The sequence below is a fragment of the Ailuropoda melanoleuca genome, chromosome 14, assembly GCF_002007445.2.
Source record: "Ailuropoda melanoleuca isolate Jingjing chromosome 14, ASM200744v2, whole genome shotgun sequence".
NCBI classification, from domain to species: domain Eukaryota; kingdom Metazoa; phylum Chordata; class Mammalia; order Carnivora; family Ursidae; genus Ailuropoda; species Ailuropoda melanoleuca.
The window spans coordinates 36,917,546-36,934,954 of NC_048231.1; the positions used below are offsets into that span (position 1 = coordinate 36,917,546).

The following is a 17,409-nucleotide window of genomic DNA, read 5'->3' on the forward strand; positions in this document are numbered from 1 at the left end:
GGTATCACTTCGGCCTCAGCTCCCGCAGCCCAGCCCACACACCCTCCTTACTAACCCACACCAGGCCCACGTGCAACGTAAGGTGCCCCAGCCCCCAGCCAGGTGAGACCCCAGTCCCTCCCTTCCCCCGCCCCACCACCCCAAGGAGCCAAAGGAGCCAGCCCGCCTTGTGGCCAAGCCCTTCTGCCACACAGGACCTTAAACCATATAAAGTTACCAAACCAGCCTTGCAATTCGATGCCTGGCTCCACACCTGAACATGGGTGCGGTGGCCGTGGGGGTGCAGGAGTTGGGGCTGAACCGTGTGGGAACTGCCCGCACAGCCCACGGAGGGGCGAGGCGTGGGACGGCAGTGGTGGGGACTGTCCTCCATGCCTGGGCGGTGAGCCTCCCAGCAGCCGCCCAGCGGGCAGAGAGGGTGCCTCGGGCTTACGAGCAGGACAGTGGCGCCAAGCCTGCTGGTCGCCTAGCAACGGGGCCAGGCAGCTGAGCCCTCCCTGGGGTTGGTTCCCAGAGAAACGCTCTGGGCATTCTGGCCGCCACTTATTGGGGAGGGGGGCTTATGGCAGAGGAGGGGGAGGGGGATTAAGCCAAGGATGGGTACAAGGGAGAAAGGGAGAGAGGCCGGAGGGGTTGGCCAAGCCAGCTGGTCCCCAGGACCCCATGCAGGGCTGACCACAGCCTCCCATCCGTGCCCCGGCCGCAGCAGAGAAGGTCCTCGTCCTGACTGTCACGACCCGTCTGTGCTCCGGCCGCACTCAGCAGGAGCACAGCCGCCTGTCCCCCCTGCTCTGGCTGTCACCCTGCCCCGCCTCCCCCCTGCACTGCGCTCATCCTCCAGCCTCTAACCTGCCATCCCTGTGCTGGGGACACGCCAGGGATGAGACAGAGCCTCATCTGTCTGTGGGCACCGGTCAGGCCCAGGAGGGTGGAGGGAGCGCCCCAGACGGGATAGGAATCAGCATGGCAGGAGCGGGGAGGTTTCCGCGTGGGTGAGAGTAGGGGTGCGCCAGGCCCTTCTCCGGCCTCGATCTGCCTGCCTGAGGGCCAAAGCAGCCCTTTCTTCAGCAGCTGTGCATTCCACACCATCTCTGGGACAGGCCCGAGGAGCTCACAGACCACTGGGGGACACGCCAAAAGCCACGGAGTGAGGGTCAGGTCCGTGACCCCAAAGTTCCAGGAGGTGCCTCAGATGGCGGTGGGGCGGGTGGGCGGCTACGGACGTGAGGGGGAAGGGAGCCCCAGGTAAGCCGGGACACAGCTGGGCCCTGGACTGGGGGTCAGGGGCAGGGCTCACACTGACCCTCAGAGCGCAGTGGGCACTGCCCCCCGCAGTCGCCCCCAGCCAGCCTACCTGTGCGAGGGGCTTGTCACCCTCCAGGAGCCTCACCTTGGTCTCCAGCTGCCTGATGTAGGTGGACGCGGGATCTGCAACGACACAAGTGGGGGGCACGTTAATCGTGGCAGACTCGGGCTCCAGTGAGAGACCCACACCCTTGACTGAAGCCTCCGGGCCGGGGTTTCCAGAACCTGCAGAAACGAGAGGGGTTCCCTTACCACCTGCCCTGTGCCTATTCCCTCAGCCTCTGTGATGCTTCACGTCCAGAAAGTTCTCCCACACATCCCCCCGATGAGACCCTCACAGCCGAGGGGCAGCGCACAGTGGGGAACAGGGTCCAGGGAGCCCCCTCCCCAGCACATCGGGGAAACTGAGTCTCCTGAGCACACCGCGTCAGCGTACCGGGTTCCTCTGCTCCACCCTGCCTGACACACAGGAACTTCTAAACAAGTCACAGCTTGGGGGGGAGGGGCGTACATAATGCAGGTGAGATGCCATCATTCCTGAAGGACTCTGCTGACCAGGGCAGCCAGTAGCCGGGTACCGGGCCAAACCAGTGACACACTCCCCAACCATGCCCCCCCCCCCAGTTTCGGAATGCGGCAGGGCTCCTGAAATCCACCCTCCCTCACCACACTGACCTGTTTTACAATCACATCAGAAAGGCAGGCAAAATTCCAGCACCCGAACTCCCAGAGCCCCGGTCCCGCCTCCCCAGCAGGCTAAGAGATCAGCTCAGCCAGCAGGGGAGAACAGCAAGGACTGTCACTCCAGGCCAGGCTGGAATGAGGGAGACTACCGAGGGGGGGGCCGAGGGCCACTGAGAGCAGAGGGGCTAGGGGACAGATGTGGACCACAGGGCAGGGAAGGCTAGGGCAGGACAGGCAAGGGAACCAAACCATCTGGCCAGTGCAGTCGTGCAGGTGGGAAGTCAGGTCCCAAGCCAGAGGCCGGGGGCACCTCCCTGCCTGTCTGCAGCCACCGGGCAAGGGACAGGCTATGCGCCTCTCGTCCACGTGAGCCCCTTGCCAGAGTTCACGCAGCCCAGACTCTGGCCCGCACCCCGTCCACTGGGCCAGTCACTGCTCCCCCTACTGCACCCACCTCCCCCGGCAGGACAGAGTCTCCGCCGGTTACACCACCAGCGTTTTAGCTCATAAATCACCAGACCTTAGTTCAACCAAAGCCACTCTCTTAACGCAGCCTGGGGAGTCGGACCCCAGAGGACTTTGAACACACTGGGGTGGGCAAAAGGGGACTGGGTGCTGTCAGAGGACAAGCTGGACTATCACGCCACGGTGGGGAAATGAAGCATCTGCCCACCCCAGCACATAGCTGGCACCCGCCAAGGAGTCCGGCCCCTCGGGGACACGGGTGTCATGCCCCTCCTCCACTGGTCCTCAGCCGGCGGCGACCTCCCCCAGCTGGGGCTCGGCCTGGAACTCAAGACTCCTGCCCATCGGCAAGGCCATCTCTGAGGCTACCCCAGGTACCCCAGGTTTCACACACAGGTGCCCCTCTGCCCGCCGAGCTGCCTGCCTACACTCTGTTCTCCAAGCACAGGGGAAGGACCCTCGGGAGCTCCGCCCACCCAGCCCTGGACCAGGCCCAGGAGCATGAGCCCAGCCAGAGGCAGGAATGGGGGTCGGCCGGGCCCACCCACTAGCTGCTGGGGAATTAAACAACCAGCTCCTCCCGCCCCAAGTCAGCACCAGTCAGCTCTCAGGAATGCCCGGCCTTCCAGAGAGGGAGAAGGGCCTCTCCCCACCAGGCCTGCCGCCCTCAGCCTCAGGGATGGCACTGGTAACTCCCGGGCAGCTGGGCCGGGGCGGGGGGGCCCTGCTGTGGGCAGCTGCTCCCCACACCACCTCACTGAGCCCCCAGCTCTGCACAGCTCCCTTCAACAACCAGGAAATCAAGGTTCTGAGAGGTGAAGAGGCTTGTTCATGGCACAACTCAGGGCAGCAGCGAGGGGGGAATCGGATGCCAGGGGGTTGACCGCAAGAGCCTCCCCACTTGGACCCTGCATGTGTGCCTGGCGCTGGGCAGGTCCCACCTGCTCGGGCAGGGGACTGTGGCCAGCCTCGTGGCCGCAGCTATACAAAGGCCTTCCTCACACCCTTGTCAGCCAGCCGTCACGACAGTCCACGGCCCGTGCCTGCCCCCTGCCTCAGTTCACTCTCAACAGGCCGGGATTGACAAACACTTCCTGCATCCCTTCCCACATCACTCCCACGCAAACAGGCCTGATGGGAAAGGCCTCAGGGCTCAGGATGTGCCAGGCCCTTCCGGGCATTGGGAGGGAGATGGGGTGCAGCCTGGGTTCCCCACCACTTTGTGTCCTCCAGGTGCTATCAGCAGGAAGGGTTCCCTGGAACACCAACTGGGAAACAGTGGGCAAAAACTACAAGGATCCTCCCAGCTGTCTCATCCTCACACATTAAGACCAGGAGACCCAAATAACCAGCTGACCCACGCGTGGTCTCCCCCTGGGTGGGGCTGGTGGGGGAGGGAAGACCCACCACCCACCTGGCGAGGATCAAGCAGGCATCCGCCCCACTCCCCCGATGAGGAGGCCAAGAGGAACAGTGTCCCCCACCTGCTGGTGGGTGAGCCAGGGAGCCCAGGGCCCAGCCTGCCAGACCCTCTCCCCACCATCCAGCTCCCCCCTCGTGGGTCAGTACTCAGGACCCCAAGCGTCTCGCTGCTCTGAGCGGGGCTGACAGCACCACGCCGTCGAGAGCAGCTGGCACAGGTCCCAGAAAGAAGACATGGTTCTTGTGCCAGCCTCTCTCCGGGACGCGCCACGACTGCCCAATTGTCAGGCACGTCGACAAGCTGCAGCCCCCACCCCGGTCACTGCAGCCCCCACCGTGTGCCAAGTCAGGAGAGGACCCGTCACCTGTGCGCAGCCAGGCCACCGAGCCATAGGAAGGGGGGCCGCTGCCCCCGCCCCCAGTTTCCTGGTACGGGGACAGTTCTAGCTCCCTCTGCCAATTTCTCTGGGGTCAACCGGGAGCTCCCAGCATTTCCTTTCTTGGTCAGACTGTAGTCAGTCGTGGACCAGGATGGAGTCAGCAGATGTGCCAACAGCCTCAGCGCCCTCGCTGGGCAGTGAGAGGGCCTGACACACCATGGTCCCATCTGAGCAAGCCGATCCCTCAGCCACAGCAGGGTCCGCCATGCTCCCCAGGATGGCAGTGAGGAGAGCACAGTGGGGGCAGGGCCAGCGCCAGGAGAAGGGACAGAGGCAATGCTATGGGGGGGGGGGGCAAGGGACCCAACAACAGCCCCCCTGCCCACCCACTGCCTCCAGGACCAGACCTCAGGGCCCCTGGGCCGGCTGTCCTCCGTCACAGGCCACACGTGGACACAGGCCACGTCGCTGTCCGGCTCAACCCACCAGTTTCCGTGTGCCTCAAACCCCAAGCAGCTACAGAGAGCAAAAGCCACTCCAGACCACCAGGCTTCGGTGGGCTTTTCCTTCCTATTTCCAAGTAAGAGGGGAGGCCTTGAAATATTTTAAATCCCCCGGTGCTTCCTGTGGAATCTATCCTGAAGAATGAATTCTAATTATGAAGACGGCGTAGCAGCGGTGGCTGGAAATAGAAATAACTATCTGCCCAAGAGTAGCAGAGGAGCATGCCTTGGCATTCAAAGGATGTTTGGGGAGGGTTTCTCTTCTCGACAATACGACACAAAAACCTTTACAAGCCGGTGCAAAGAACTGGACACAAAATGAGATGGAGAGCTGCTCTCAACGTTTAAAAATATCTGCACGTTGAACTGAATTCCGGAAGGAGGCACGTGGAATATTGACAGCAGTGCTGCTCACGTGAGGAACAGGGAGTTTTTCTTTATTCACACCTTTCTTGTTAATTTTCAAATAATCTACTTCCAAAATAGGGAAAAATCTTTCTTTAAAGAAAAGGAGAAACATTAAATCATCGCATGGGCACGGTACAGAGCCACCCACCACCCCCACAGAAGCAGAAGGGTGGCCGGGACGATGGGCCATCAGAGCTCTCCCGGCTCCGGTCCGGGGGCCTTTCCTGAGGCCCAGGGACAGCCCGAGTCCACCTATTCCCACAGAGCTGAAGAGGATTCGAGGCTGCCTCCCGACGTCCTGGAGAAGCTTCCTCAGCCATGCTCAGCTCCGCTCCCTGCCAGGAGCCCAGGAGCCAGACATCGGGTCGCCCGTGGGTCCGAGCAGGTGTCCTGAGGCAGGGCTGAGTGGCTGCAAGGTGGGCCTTCTCAGGCAGGGGTGGGAGGCCCCGGACGGCTTGGCTCCCTGGGAGGGTGACCCTTCCCAGCAGCCGTGGGCAACTCAGTGATCCCGCCAGGCGCCTCTGAGCCCCAGCCTCTCGGAGATGAGCGTGTAATTAAATTAATCCCAGGGTTTGGAGTGGTGAGGAACAGGGCCCCAAGGGAGGCATGCGTCATTTCCCGGCTTGGCTGCTTGCGGGGAAAATGAAGGAGGTGACTACCGAAGGGAGCCCAGGATGGGCTGGCTGATGCGTCCCCTCAGACCTTCCCCAGGCCCCCCGAACCAATTCTGGAGGATTCACAAGCCAGCTTCCATCTGGGGGAGGACGGGTGGGGTGGTGGCAAGGGGTCGGGGCCTGCAATATTCTTGCTTCCAAGGGCCAGAAGGTCAGCCCTAGCTTCAGCCTTCCTGCGGATCCTGTGTTCCCTGGGGAGGGTGGAGAGCCATGCAGCCCGCGGATGGGAGGGACTCATGGAGCCCGCGGGTCTGCAAGCTCCCCTCGCGAGTGCAGACCACCAGTCCACCCGCCTTCTCAGAGACTGGGTCTGGAGCCAGGTCACATCTCCCCCCCGACCCCCCGGCCTGATATCCTCCCCAGGTGGGCAGTGTGGCCTCGGCCTCACCTTTAGTCCAAGTGGTAAGAGCTTGGGAGCCAGAGGAAGTCACATCCAACCAGCCCTGGACACCCTCCTCACCAACTCCACACGAGGCACGTGGCAGGCTATCGCTCAGGAAAAGCCTAGAGACCTACCAGGAACGCATCCTGCCGGGGGGGTCAGTGCCCTATTCTGCAAGCTCCCACCAGCAGCAAGCGCTCAGCCTGGAACACGGCACCCACACCCCCTGCAGAACACCCCGACAAGGGACTGCCACGGTACAGAAGGCAGAACAGCCCGGGTGCGAGGGGCCAAGCGTTGCTCAGAATGTCCCTCAGCGGCAGTGGCCGGCCACACCAGGAGCTCACGTCTTAGTTGGGGCGAGGCAGGGGATTCAACTCCACGCGGGCTGTGTGGGAGGTGACCCTGGGAAGCCCAGGTAGGGGAGTGGGAGGCAAGACAGGGAACAGTAGGCGCGGATCGAAGCAATGTCAGTCTGCTGCAGGGGGCTCTGGGGTCTCTGAGTTACCCCACCTGCCCCAGGGCTCACTGAGGGGGCTCCTCGTGGGGGACAGAGGTGCTCATGCCCCAGCACTGCCCCGCTGGAGCATGGACAGGAAGAGCTCCCAGGCAGGACAGCAGGTGCCAGCAGGTGACAAGGGCAGTGCCACGGGGATCTGGGCAGAGTGCCACTCGTGTCTGTCACTGCTTAGGAGAAAGCACGACCTCCCCCAGAGGAAGAAGTGGGAGCTGGAAGGGGGGGGGTTGCCCAGTGACGCACAGTGACACATAGGGCCTGACCCTCCAGCTGCTTCTCCTTCCAGCCCTGCCTCCCCTCCAGTCCCTCCTGCTGCGTGGGGCTGCCCACAAGGTCCTGGGGACAGGCAGGATTTGTGACAGGTCATTAGCAGGAGACCCAGCGGCACCCTGCCTCGGGCCTCCTCCGTGGGCGGGGTGGGGGGCTGACATTTCCACACTGCCGCTCGGGTGATTCAATTCTCTTCTCCTTCCACTTCATTAAGAGGGGTCGGCGTCAGGGCCGGTGGCTCCATCGGGGCAGGAGGGCCTCCTCAAACAGAAGCTCCCTCATCACCGCAGGCTTCCATCTCTGCCCCCAGAGGAGAGACGCAGCTCCTGCGAGCGTCTGCTTCCCCGTAAGCTGGTTTCTCCCCTTCTCTCCCTTCTCCCCCTTCTCAGGACTCAGCCCCAGGGGAACAGGCAAGTGGCCACCAATACCTGTGGGTTGGGTCGTGGAAGTCAAAACTGGCAGGGCAGGCGTGGGAGATGGCCCTGGCTTACAGAGGAGCTGAGCAAGGCTGGGGGCGGTGAAGGCCGTAGACCACGCAGGGGCCTTGCCTTCCCTCTGGCTCAGGGGTTCCGTGCAGCCCTGGGCTCTAGACGGCAGCAAAGGCCACACTTCCTGTGGCACCCAGTCCCGCTGGCTGATGCTCGGTCCCCAAGTGGCTTCTGCCCCGCCCCCCCCGGCCCTGCCCACTGGCTACACTCAGCAGGTCTTGGAGCCGCCCGCTCCAGCTGCCCTCACCTCTGCACAGGGCACTTCTAGGTGTCCCTCGGCAAGGCCCCGGACACGGATCCAGCAGAAGCTGGAAATGGTCCATCTCCTTAAAGGACTTGGAGGATATCCTAACCCCAGGCCCACCTACTCCCTGGACCCTGGGCCTCTGCGAAGCATCCTCTGCTGGACAGAAGCCCCTGGAATGCTGAGGGCTCCTGATGCAGGGCAGGAGGCATGAGAAGCTGCTTCCCACCCCAGGGCAGTGCACTCCCTCTGCCCCTCCCAGGGACGCAGCCAGGAGGGCGGCAGAAAGCTGGTCTCTAGAAGAGAAGGATGCTCGCAGCATGAATGGGTCTGCCCAAGCTCATAGAGCCAGGCACCCGCAGGACCAGCAGCCACACCTGCTTGTTCATGGGCATGGTCCCCCGCTGTGAGGGTTCCTTCGCCTAATGAGGGAGCTGCAGGAATAACCACATTTGCTGAAGGGCAAAGAGTGAAGAGGTGCAGCCTGGGGTGTGGGGGGCAGAGGGCAAGGATGTGCGGACAGGGAGAAATCAGGGGCTCCTTCCTGCAGGAGGCGGCATCTGAGCTGAGCCTTGAAGAACAAGCAGGACTGTGACAGGCAGATCAGTGCAGTGGGGATGGAAGGCAAGTCTGAGCAGGGCACAGCGAGAGCAAAGGCACAGGGTTGGGCCGCGGCAGGCAAGTTCAGTTCAGGGGCATCTGAGCCGAACCCCATCAGCATCTGCTTCCTGGCACACACTGTGGCTCCGGGAGGTGCGGGCTGAATGTGAGACATGTATTATTTATGGATGAAGACGAGAGGGCTCAGGGAGGCATATCAGGGGAACATCAGGTTCCCGTGAGGACGCCTCTCGGGGCAGCGGCACTGAGCCAGGGAGGCTGGGAGGGCTGGGCTCCTTGGCCCCTGCCACCCCCTCCTCAGCCCGGCCATGCAGCTGAGCTGCCCATGGACACGTGCAGAGGGGCCTGGGCCGAGATAGCCAGCCACGAGCTCAGCCACGACTTCCAGAGCCCTAGATGTAGGACAGAGTTCTCACGTCCACGCAGGGCACTGAGAAAGGCACCTGTTCTCCCACTGGCACACACAAATTTTACGGAGCATCTGTGAGCTGCCAGCAGGCACGGAGCAAAAACCCTGACCATTACCACCTGTAATCCTCACATCAAGCTGATTATTACCATCCCTGTTGAGTGAAGAACGGCCTGAGCCTCAGAGAGGTTAAGTATCAAGCCCCAAGTCACACAGTGAAAACACTGCCCAGCAGCCTCTGGGCCCAACAGGCTGGCACCCGGCCCCTTCCCCGATTCCACCTCCGTGCCAAGACAGGAGGGATCACGGAAACCTTGAATGCCGCCCCACCAACTCAAGAGATGAAAAGGAATGGCCACAACAGGGGCCCCACTCTCTCCATCCACAGAGGAAAGAAAATGAGCTGGCATGGAGAAAAACAAACGATTGCATTAATGAAAACCAGGATCTCTCCGTGCTGGCCACTCGGCCCGTCCTGAGACCCGTGGCCGTCCCCTGGCTACCTATCTGCCCCTTTGCGTGCTTCATGCAAAGCTCCAGGGACCCCGATGGATCAGCACCGGGCTCACCCAGGGCCTCGGGAGTGCCCGCCTGGCGTTTAAGTCCAGGGAAAACCACAAGGCTTCCTGAGACGTACTGCAATCTCAAGGGGGCAGTGGGACAGGAAGCTGCGTCCAACTTAGCTGATGGAGAACGTGCCCAGTTTGGATCTGCCTGGTAGCCTCTGGTGTTCTCAGCCCAAACACTCAACCTCATTTCTCCGTCTAGTGCTTGGGAAACTGAACAATTCCCACTGAAACTGTGCCACTGTTTCCAGCCAGAGGAGAAGAGGGAAAAAAGAATACCCTTCCTGTTAATTTCACGCCCAGAAACTAACCTGTGTGGCAGATGACGGCACTGTCACAGTCTCCTCCCCCAGCAACCCCAATTTCACTCTGAACGATTGGAAATTCCTGATAGAGGCCAGGAGCGGAAGTCCACCAGCCTGCTGGCCAGGGTCACCTAGCCACACCGAGGTCGAGTCACACCCAGCCCAGTGGCTCCCAGCATGGCTGCATCTACGCTCCCTGGGGACTTTTTAACATCTGATCTCTTCCCCACGAGACCAACTGTATTGGCAGTAGGGGAGGCGCCTGGATGTCCAAATGCATTTTAGACACCCTCCGGGTGATTCTAACACACACGTGAGACTGGGAACCCCTGATCTATGATCTATGCTGAGCAGCGACTGTTCAAACCGTCTGCCTCTCTGGCTCCACCTCTGAGGGACCCCATGTCCATCTGGCCCTGATTATGAATTGGTAGGGCTAAACCCCTGAGTACACCACTGAATTACAGGGATTTTGATGAGGCTAAGGGATGCAGGACTCAAGTCTGAAGTGGGGTGGGGGGAGATAAATATTTACTGAGCCCCAAAATCCACGTGCCAAGTCCCTTGGTCCCAAGAAGGGGAGACCTAAACTAGTTTCAGGAGGAAGGAGGGGTTCTGTTTTTATCATTAGATGTCAACCAGATGTCTACTGAGTGCCAGGCCCTGCATGCTGGGGCCAACTGTCCTTCAGAGGCAGGAAGAGTGGGGAGGCACTGGCAGGAGCAAGACATCATGGGACTCCAGGGGCGCCTGGGTGGCTTAGTCGTTAAGCATCTGCCTTCAGCTCAGGGCATAATCCCAGGGTCCTGGGATCGAGCCCCACATCAGGCTCCTCTGCTGGAAGCCTGCTTCTTCCTCTCCCACTCCCCCTGCTTGTGTTCTCTCTCACTGGCTGTCTGTCTCTGTCAAATAAATAAAAATCTTTTAAAAAAAAAAAAAAAAAAGACATCATGGGACTCCAGCCATGTGCAGAGGTGGGAATGTGTGGCCAGTGGGGCCAGCTCAGGAAACTGGGAAAATCTAGGTGTGGCGGGGTCATCAGACTCAGGAGATCCCTCTTCCCAGACACAGGGGAGCCGGAGGGGAGGCTGAGAGGACTAAGTTTCAGCAAGCACTTCACCCCATGCATGAGAAGCAATGGTGGGGCTCCGAGGCTTGGAAGCAAGAAAAGGTGGGAGGCTCCAGGCGGTTACCTCGGGAAGCAGTGTCACGTCTGGTCAGTGCCTCACTGATTCAGTGAAAACAAGAATAAATTATCACGAGACAGGTGGTGGGATTGCGGGAGTGGTGGGAGTGCAGAGGAGAGAGCTCCATGTGGAATGGATTCCACGGAAAGACGCCAAAGCCACGTGGTAGGGGTGGGGAGAGGGGCAGACAGGAACCCAGAGAAGCCTGTACACCTGCCATGTGGCCCACGTGGCATTCTGTGCCCATGGGGGAAAGACTGAGCATTTCACAAGCAGAGCTATAGCAACTACCTGGCCACCACCTAGAACAGAATTTGATCCCAACCTCACACCACACACGGAAAGCCATTCCAACAGGGTCAGAGTTCTACGTGAAAGAACAAATTTAAAATTGGGGTCTTTCTCATACATGCTACAACATATGGAATGAACCTTAACAACCTGACGCTACGGGAAACAAGCTGATCGCAAAAGACCACATACTGTAGGATTCCAAGTATATGAAATGTCCAGAATACGCAAATTCACAGAGACAGAGTCTATCGGTGGTTGCTGGGGGCCGAAGGGAAGGAGGACTGGGGAGTGACAATGAATGGGTACAGCCTCTTTCTGGGGTGATGAAAATGCCCTGGAATTAGTTTTGATGGTTGTGCCATCCTTGTGAATATACTCAACAATGCTGAATTGTGCACTGTCCTATACATATAAACCATGCGAATTTTGTCTCAATACAGCAGTTATTAAAAAGAACAACTTCCACCACCAGGTAAAAATCCTTTCCCAATCAAGAAACAAAAAGAACAAACCATCAAGGGAAACGCCGTCACAGCCTGTTGTGTGAGCATTACAGCCCTGCCCATCAACAGACAACAGACCCGTGAGCACTGTCAGCAGAGCAGCTGCCATCTGGGAAGGGCTGCGCGCAAGTCCGTCCCAGAGCGGACAAAGGGTCGCAGGGAATACACACAGAATTCCTACAAATCCATAAGGAAATCCATGAGTTCATGGAGCAAAGGCTCCGCGGAAGGTGAGTCACAGGCGGAAACGTGCGAGAGGATGCCTGACTGTGTGTCACTGGAAATGCAACTGAAGACAAGAAGATACCATTTCAGGGGCGCCGGGGTGGCTCAGTCGTTAAGCGTCTGCCTTCGGCTCAGGGCGTGATCCCGGCATTATGGGATCGAGCCCCACGTCAGGCTCTTCCGCTGGGAGCCTGCTTCTTCCTCTCCCACTCCCCCTGCTTGTGTTCCCTCTCTCTCTCTGTCAAATAAATAAATAAAATCTTTAAAAAAAAAAAAAGATACCATTTCAGACACAGGACTGGCAGAGCGTGTAACGCGGTAACTCGGGCGACCGCGGAAGAACCCAGGGTCGCAGGGTGCCCACTGGCAGAGCAGATCAGAGAGCAGCCTGGTGTGGCTTCCTGTTCTAGAAGGTGCTCGTGCCCCCGAGGAAGCCCGGCACAGGTGCGGGAAGAGACAGGTACAAGGGTGCATCCCCAGCACCACAAACTGGAAACCACCTAAATGTCTTCCTGGAAAACAGGATAAACTGGTTTCAACCAACAACAAAATAGGAGAGGTAGGAACAAAGGAGCCAGAGAGACTCCTGTCAACAGGGACAGATCTCAAAAACACAGGGAGGGCAGGCAGCTGAGGGACACATGCAGAGAGGGACATCGTTCCTACAGTCTCATCATCACGTCATTCGTGCATCTGTGACCGACAAAAGAAGTAAAAAGCTCTGCAGGAAAGCGATGAGCACCGAATTCCAGGCTGAAGGTCTCTCAGGGGATGGGAGAGGCGACACACATGTGGGCACCTCATCTCCACCTCTAACACTTTATTTCTTGGAAGGAAACGCCCTGGGGCTAACAGGCGTTCTTGCTGACAACCTGACGAAGGTAGGCAGTGGAATAAACAGTTGTCTCATTATTGTCCAAGCTTGTTGCTTTTTATAAAATTCCTAACAAAAAATGATGCTTTTTTAAGTAAAAGGGGAAGAGGCAGGGCAGTACAACAGACCCTCCAGGAGAGACACTGCAAACTCCTGAGTCAGAACGCCCCCCTCCCTGGCTCCCAGTGACCAGGCTGCCTCTGGAAGACCCCCAAATGCCCCCGGCCACGGGCACTGGGAACAGTCCAACCTCGGCAGGTCAGGAGCCCAAAGGGAGGGGAGGGGTCCACAGGATGGAGAGGCTCACAGGCAGAAGTCGCCGGCCTGCAGAGAGGGGACAAGAGCAGGCCCCTCTCTGCCCCACCTGCTCTGTGGCCTTGGACAAGCTCCTTCCTACTAGGCCCCTGAGAAATGGGGGCAGGAGTCCCAAATGACCCGGGGCACTTTCAGGGCAGGACGGGGATGACACAACTCAGAACCCCTGCAGGATAGTGTCCCTGCAATTAGGTGGGGCAGCGAGGACCTGCCCAGTTAGAAATGACACAGACTTGGCATGAGGACAGCAAACCGCATTTCCCCTTTCACAAAGAACCCGCAGCAGGATGACTGACCGAAGATCACTGGCTTAAAGGTGCCAACACACCCCCAAGTCCAGCCGCAGGGCGGCCCACCCCCTTCCCAGACCGGGGCTTGCGGCAAAGGGAAAAAACTAGGCCTGGGAGGCCAACAGAAGCCGCGTATATGGCTGCTGCCGCAGAAGGTCCCGCGGGGAGAGGCGGAGTGTGTGCGGGAGGAACGGGGTCAAGGGTCCCGGCCCCGACAGCGCCATCCACCCGGCCTCCACTTCCCCATGTGGCATCACAGGAGACTTGTCCGGGCCAAGATAGCAGCCTGGGCTAGTGACATGTACTCAGCAGATGACCGTCCCCCTGAAAGTGCCCACACCTGAACTCCCAGAGCCTGGGAACACGTGACCTCCCCCAGCCGCGGGGACTCGGCAGAGGCCACGAAGGCTGTCGAACTCAAGGTGGCAGGGTCACCTGGACCATCCAGGGGGGGCCCGACCTCACCGCGCGAATGTTTAAGCCTGGAGAGCGTTCCCCGCTGTGGTCACAGGGCCGTGTGACGACACAGGAGGGAAGGGGCCGCGAGGGAGGAGCGCAGGCGCCTCCGCAGCTGAAAAAGGCGGGAGAGCAGAGCCTCCCCTCGGGCCTCCGGGAAGAGTGTACCCCGCTGACGCCTGGATTCAGCACCGCTGACCTCCGGAACCGAAGACAGCACGTCTCTTAAGACGCCAACGCTGTCATGCCTGTGACAACAGCCACAGGAACTAAGAGTCGCGGCTATGACTTCAGCTGACTCGCCTAAGCCCGCAGAGCCTGCGTGTCACTTAAAAATGGGAAAAAACCAAGCTTGGGAAGCTGCCGTGAGATCTAAGAGAGGCAGGAGGTCACAAAGCTCCTGGCACGGTGCCAGGCGCTCAGCAGACGCTCAGTAAAACCAGCCCGTCCTCTCCACTGCCCACACGTGGGCAGCATGACCTTGATGCGAAGGAGTGGGGAGCGGAGGCTTCCAGCCAAGAGCCCCAGGGACAGGGGCGCCACCCGGGCCTGCCATGGCAGGCCACGCCCACCTCCACTGGCTCACCCAGGCCCGCAGCACCTGCCTTGTTTTCAGATCTAGCGAAGGCTGGGGCATCACCACAGACCTTAGGAAGTGGAGTACGAACCCGATTCAGTCACTTCAGACACTGGTAGGTTATTGGAAGCAAACTCGGGAGTCCCCATCGGCTGTAAAACCAATCGTCCTACCAGTCAGGGACTTGGTTACCCCAGGACACTAAGGACGGGCTGGGAGCTGGGATGCTCAGTGGAAGTGTGACCTCCCCTAGCAGAGCCAGAGTCAAAGGTCAGGAGAGGAAGACGGGTCAGCTGGGCCTCTCCATAATCACAGCTGTGTGACCTTGCACTAGGGAATCAACATCTCTGAGCCTCTATACCCTCTGTAAAGGAAGGAGTGATGCCCCCTCACGGGCTGCCGGGAAGGTTCTGGAATACCCAGGCAATGCCACGGCAGCTCAGGAATTTGGAGGGCAGTTAACCATCTGCTCACTGGTCCTTCCACAGCCTTTCCAATCACAAGCCTGGAGTTCAAAGTCCCTCGTGGCACTTGAGCAAAGGACGTCCCGTGGGGTCCGGGCATCACCATCTGTGATGGACACCTCGTGCTCAGAGCTACCCTTTGGAGGAAGCTCACACTGGGCGCCCCACCAGGGCAGCACTGGAGACCCTGTGTCTATGTGCTGCGTCCCTGTAGGCAGAGCCCACCTCCCCCGCCACCTGGGACCACGGGAGCAGTCTTGCTCCCGTTGCTCCATGAAGCTGTCCCTACTGCTTTCCTGCCTAAGCGCCCCCAGCATTGCTCCTTCTCCACTCCTCCTTAGAAGCAGTGCTGGCTGGCCCCCCACAAACGCTTCCCCACGGCGCCTCTGGAGAGCCCCAGCACTCCAGCCTCGGCAGGCCAGCACCCAGGCCCAGAGCCCATCTACGCGGCACTGAGCACACCCCTTAGCCATTCCTGCAGGGCTGTGTCGCGCACCACGCCTGACGCCTGGAGGTTAGCCAGCCTCACACCGGAGCACCTCACTCTTGATCCTCAAAGCCCCGCCCTGACACACCGCTGGAGTCATGAGCCCTTTCCAGGGGATCAAACACCCACCAGGGGAGCGCCAGACGTGACCAGGAAGCTCGTCACTGGAAGAAGGGCGCACGGACACCCAGGCACCTGCCCTCAGAGGTGGACTTGGAGCACGGGGGCCTGACCTCCAGTTCTAGCTGTTACCACTTGCTATGTGGCCCTGGGCGGGCCCCTGCCCTCTCTGGGACCCGGAACACCCCTCTGTACAATGAGGAAGTTGAAAGCTTCTGAGGGCCCTTCCGGCACAGGTGGGCACAGGTGGGCGCGGGCCACTGCTGCATGCCACCTGCCCACGCAGCTGTGTTTCTTCAAGGAAGATAGGAACGAGAACAGGCTCGAAGGTCAGGAGATCTGGTGCTAGGGTGAGGTCACTGTTTGGTTACTAACTAGAATAAACAGGCCCCCATGGAGCAGACAAAGCTCTACCCCACCCCCAGCCTCCCTCCTCCCTGCTGGTGAGCTGCCATGAGGAAGGCAGGGAGCGGGGTGGGGCGCTAAGGAGTGTGTCATCACTCCCACAGGTGACAGGTGACAGCTGGCCACCAGGAACTGCCCCACAGCCAACTCTAGGTCTCAGCAGAACAGCACCAGGCCTGGCAGGGGCCCCCGAGGGGAGTTCGGGGGGGTCAGGACAAGGGGGCCTTCAAGGTCAGCCTGTCCCAACTTCCCCTTCTGACATCAGGGTGAACCAGGGACCCCAAGGTGTTCGCCCCACTTGTCTGAGGTCACAGGCCATCCATGGCATGGCCAGGATGAGAGTGGGTGGGTACCCCAGGCCCCACAGTCAAATTCCAACTCCTCTCCTGTCTGGCCTGCAGCCAGCAGCTTGTCCCAGGCAAGGTGACCATGACAATCCCATTGAGCGCTGGGGACTACAACCATGTTAGATAAAGTAAGAATCCCTGTGTCCACACTGATAAAAACCACGTGTACACACGCCTGCCGTGGAGAGGGGGGAGGCCGTCCCGGCAGAATGCCAATCGCTAAGTGTAGAAGGGAGGAGGGAGCCAGAAGTCACCACTGGCAGGCCAGAGTGGCAATCAGCAGACGCCAGCCCAGCACGTGAAGGTCCGGTGAGGACCGGGACACCACCGTCTCGACGTGCCTCCACGGGGTTTCTATTAGTCACAAAGATTCACTGTGCTCGCCTCACAGCGGGGAGACCTTCCAGAAACCTCAGAACCCAACAGATCCAACCAAGTCCACTTGGGACCAGCGACGACACATGCCAGGTGCCTCCCAACCGCATGTGTGACCCCTCGGCATCCCCGCCCGTGGTCCCCGCCCCAAACACACACACCAACTCCAATCGCAAGGCAACGTGAGACAGAGCCAAACATGTGGCAGGTCCCCATTCCTCAAACCCTGTGATGAAATGTCACAGGACGGCCCCACAGGAAAGAGGCTGGAGAGAGCGAGCGTGTGGCCAGGACTGGGGCCGGAGCAGCAGAGCTCGGCATCCGGACAGGCAGCATCGGGCACTCCACCTGCTCGTGCTGACCCCCCGACGGTCCCTACGTGAGTGAATCCAAGTATTTGGTTCAGGAAAAACAGCGCAGACACAAAGCAGCGGACGCACCAATGAAGAAGGATCACGGAATGAGGCGGCCCAGGGAAACCAATGCACCTTCCCTTGGAGATGTTCTCAAGATGGGAAAAGGCTGAGCAAAGGCCAGTCCCACTGTATCACCAACACTGCCATCTTGAGCACCGTGTAGCCACATCCCCCAGATGACTTCCATGGAGGTGACCCGGAGCCCCCGCCACAGCCCAACGCCAACCGCACACGCACTCAGCCAGAGGCGGACCGTCCGCCGAAACCAGCGCCGGGGATACGGGGAGCTGCCCGTGCCATCCGGAGACCATCTGTGCTTGTCCCGCAACAGGTGAGGGGTACATAACCTCTGCTTGGCCCACCCGAAGGGATGTTTGGTCAACACTCACAAGGTTTACAAAGACCAAGAGAGGAAAGCGTCTGATGCAGCG

The 17,409-nt window shown here is 59.9% G+C and overlaps 1 protein-coding gene across 1 annotated transcript in view; it reads right to left on the reverse strand.

Annotated features, from left to right (window-relative positions):
* Positions 1-17,409, reverse strand: part of CCDC85C (coiled-coil domain containing 85C) — an 86,380-nt gene that overhangs the window by 18,050 nt on the left and 50,921 nt on the right. The window contains exon 3 of the mRNA XM_034643071.1: positions 1,355-1,428. Within this exon, the coding sequence (XP_034498962.1) occupies positions 1,355-1,428 (74 nt within the window). The remainder of the gene's footprint in view (positions 1-1,354; positions 1,429-17,409) is intronic.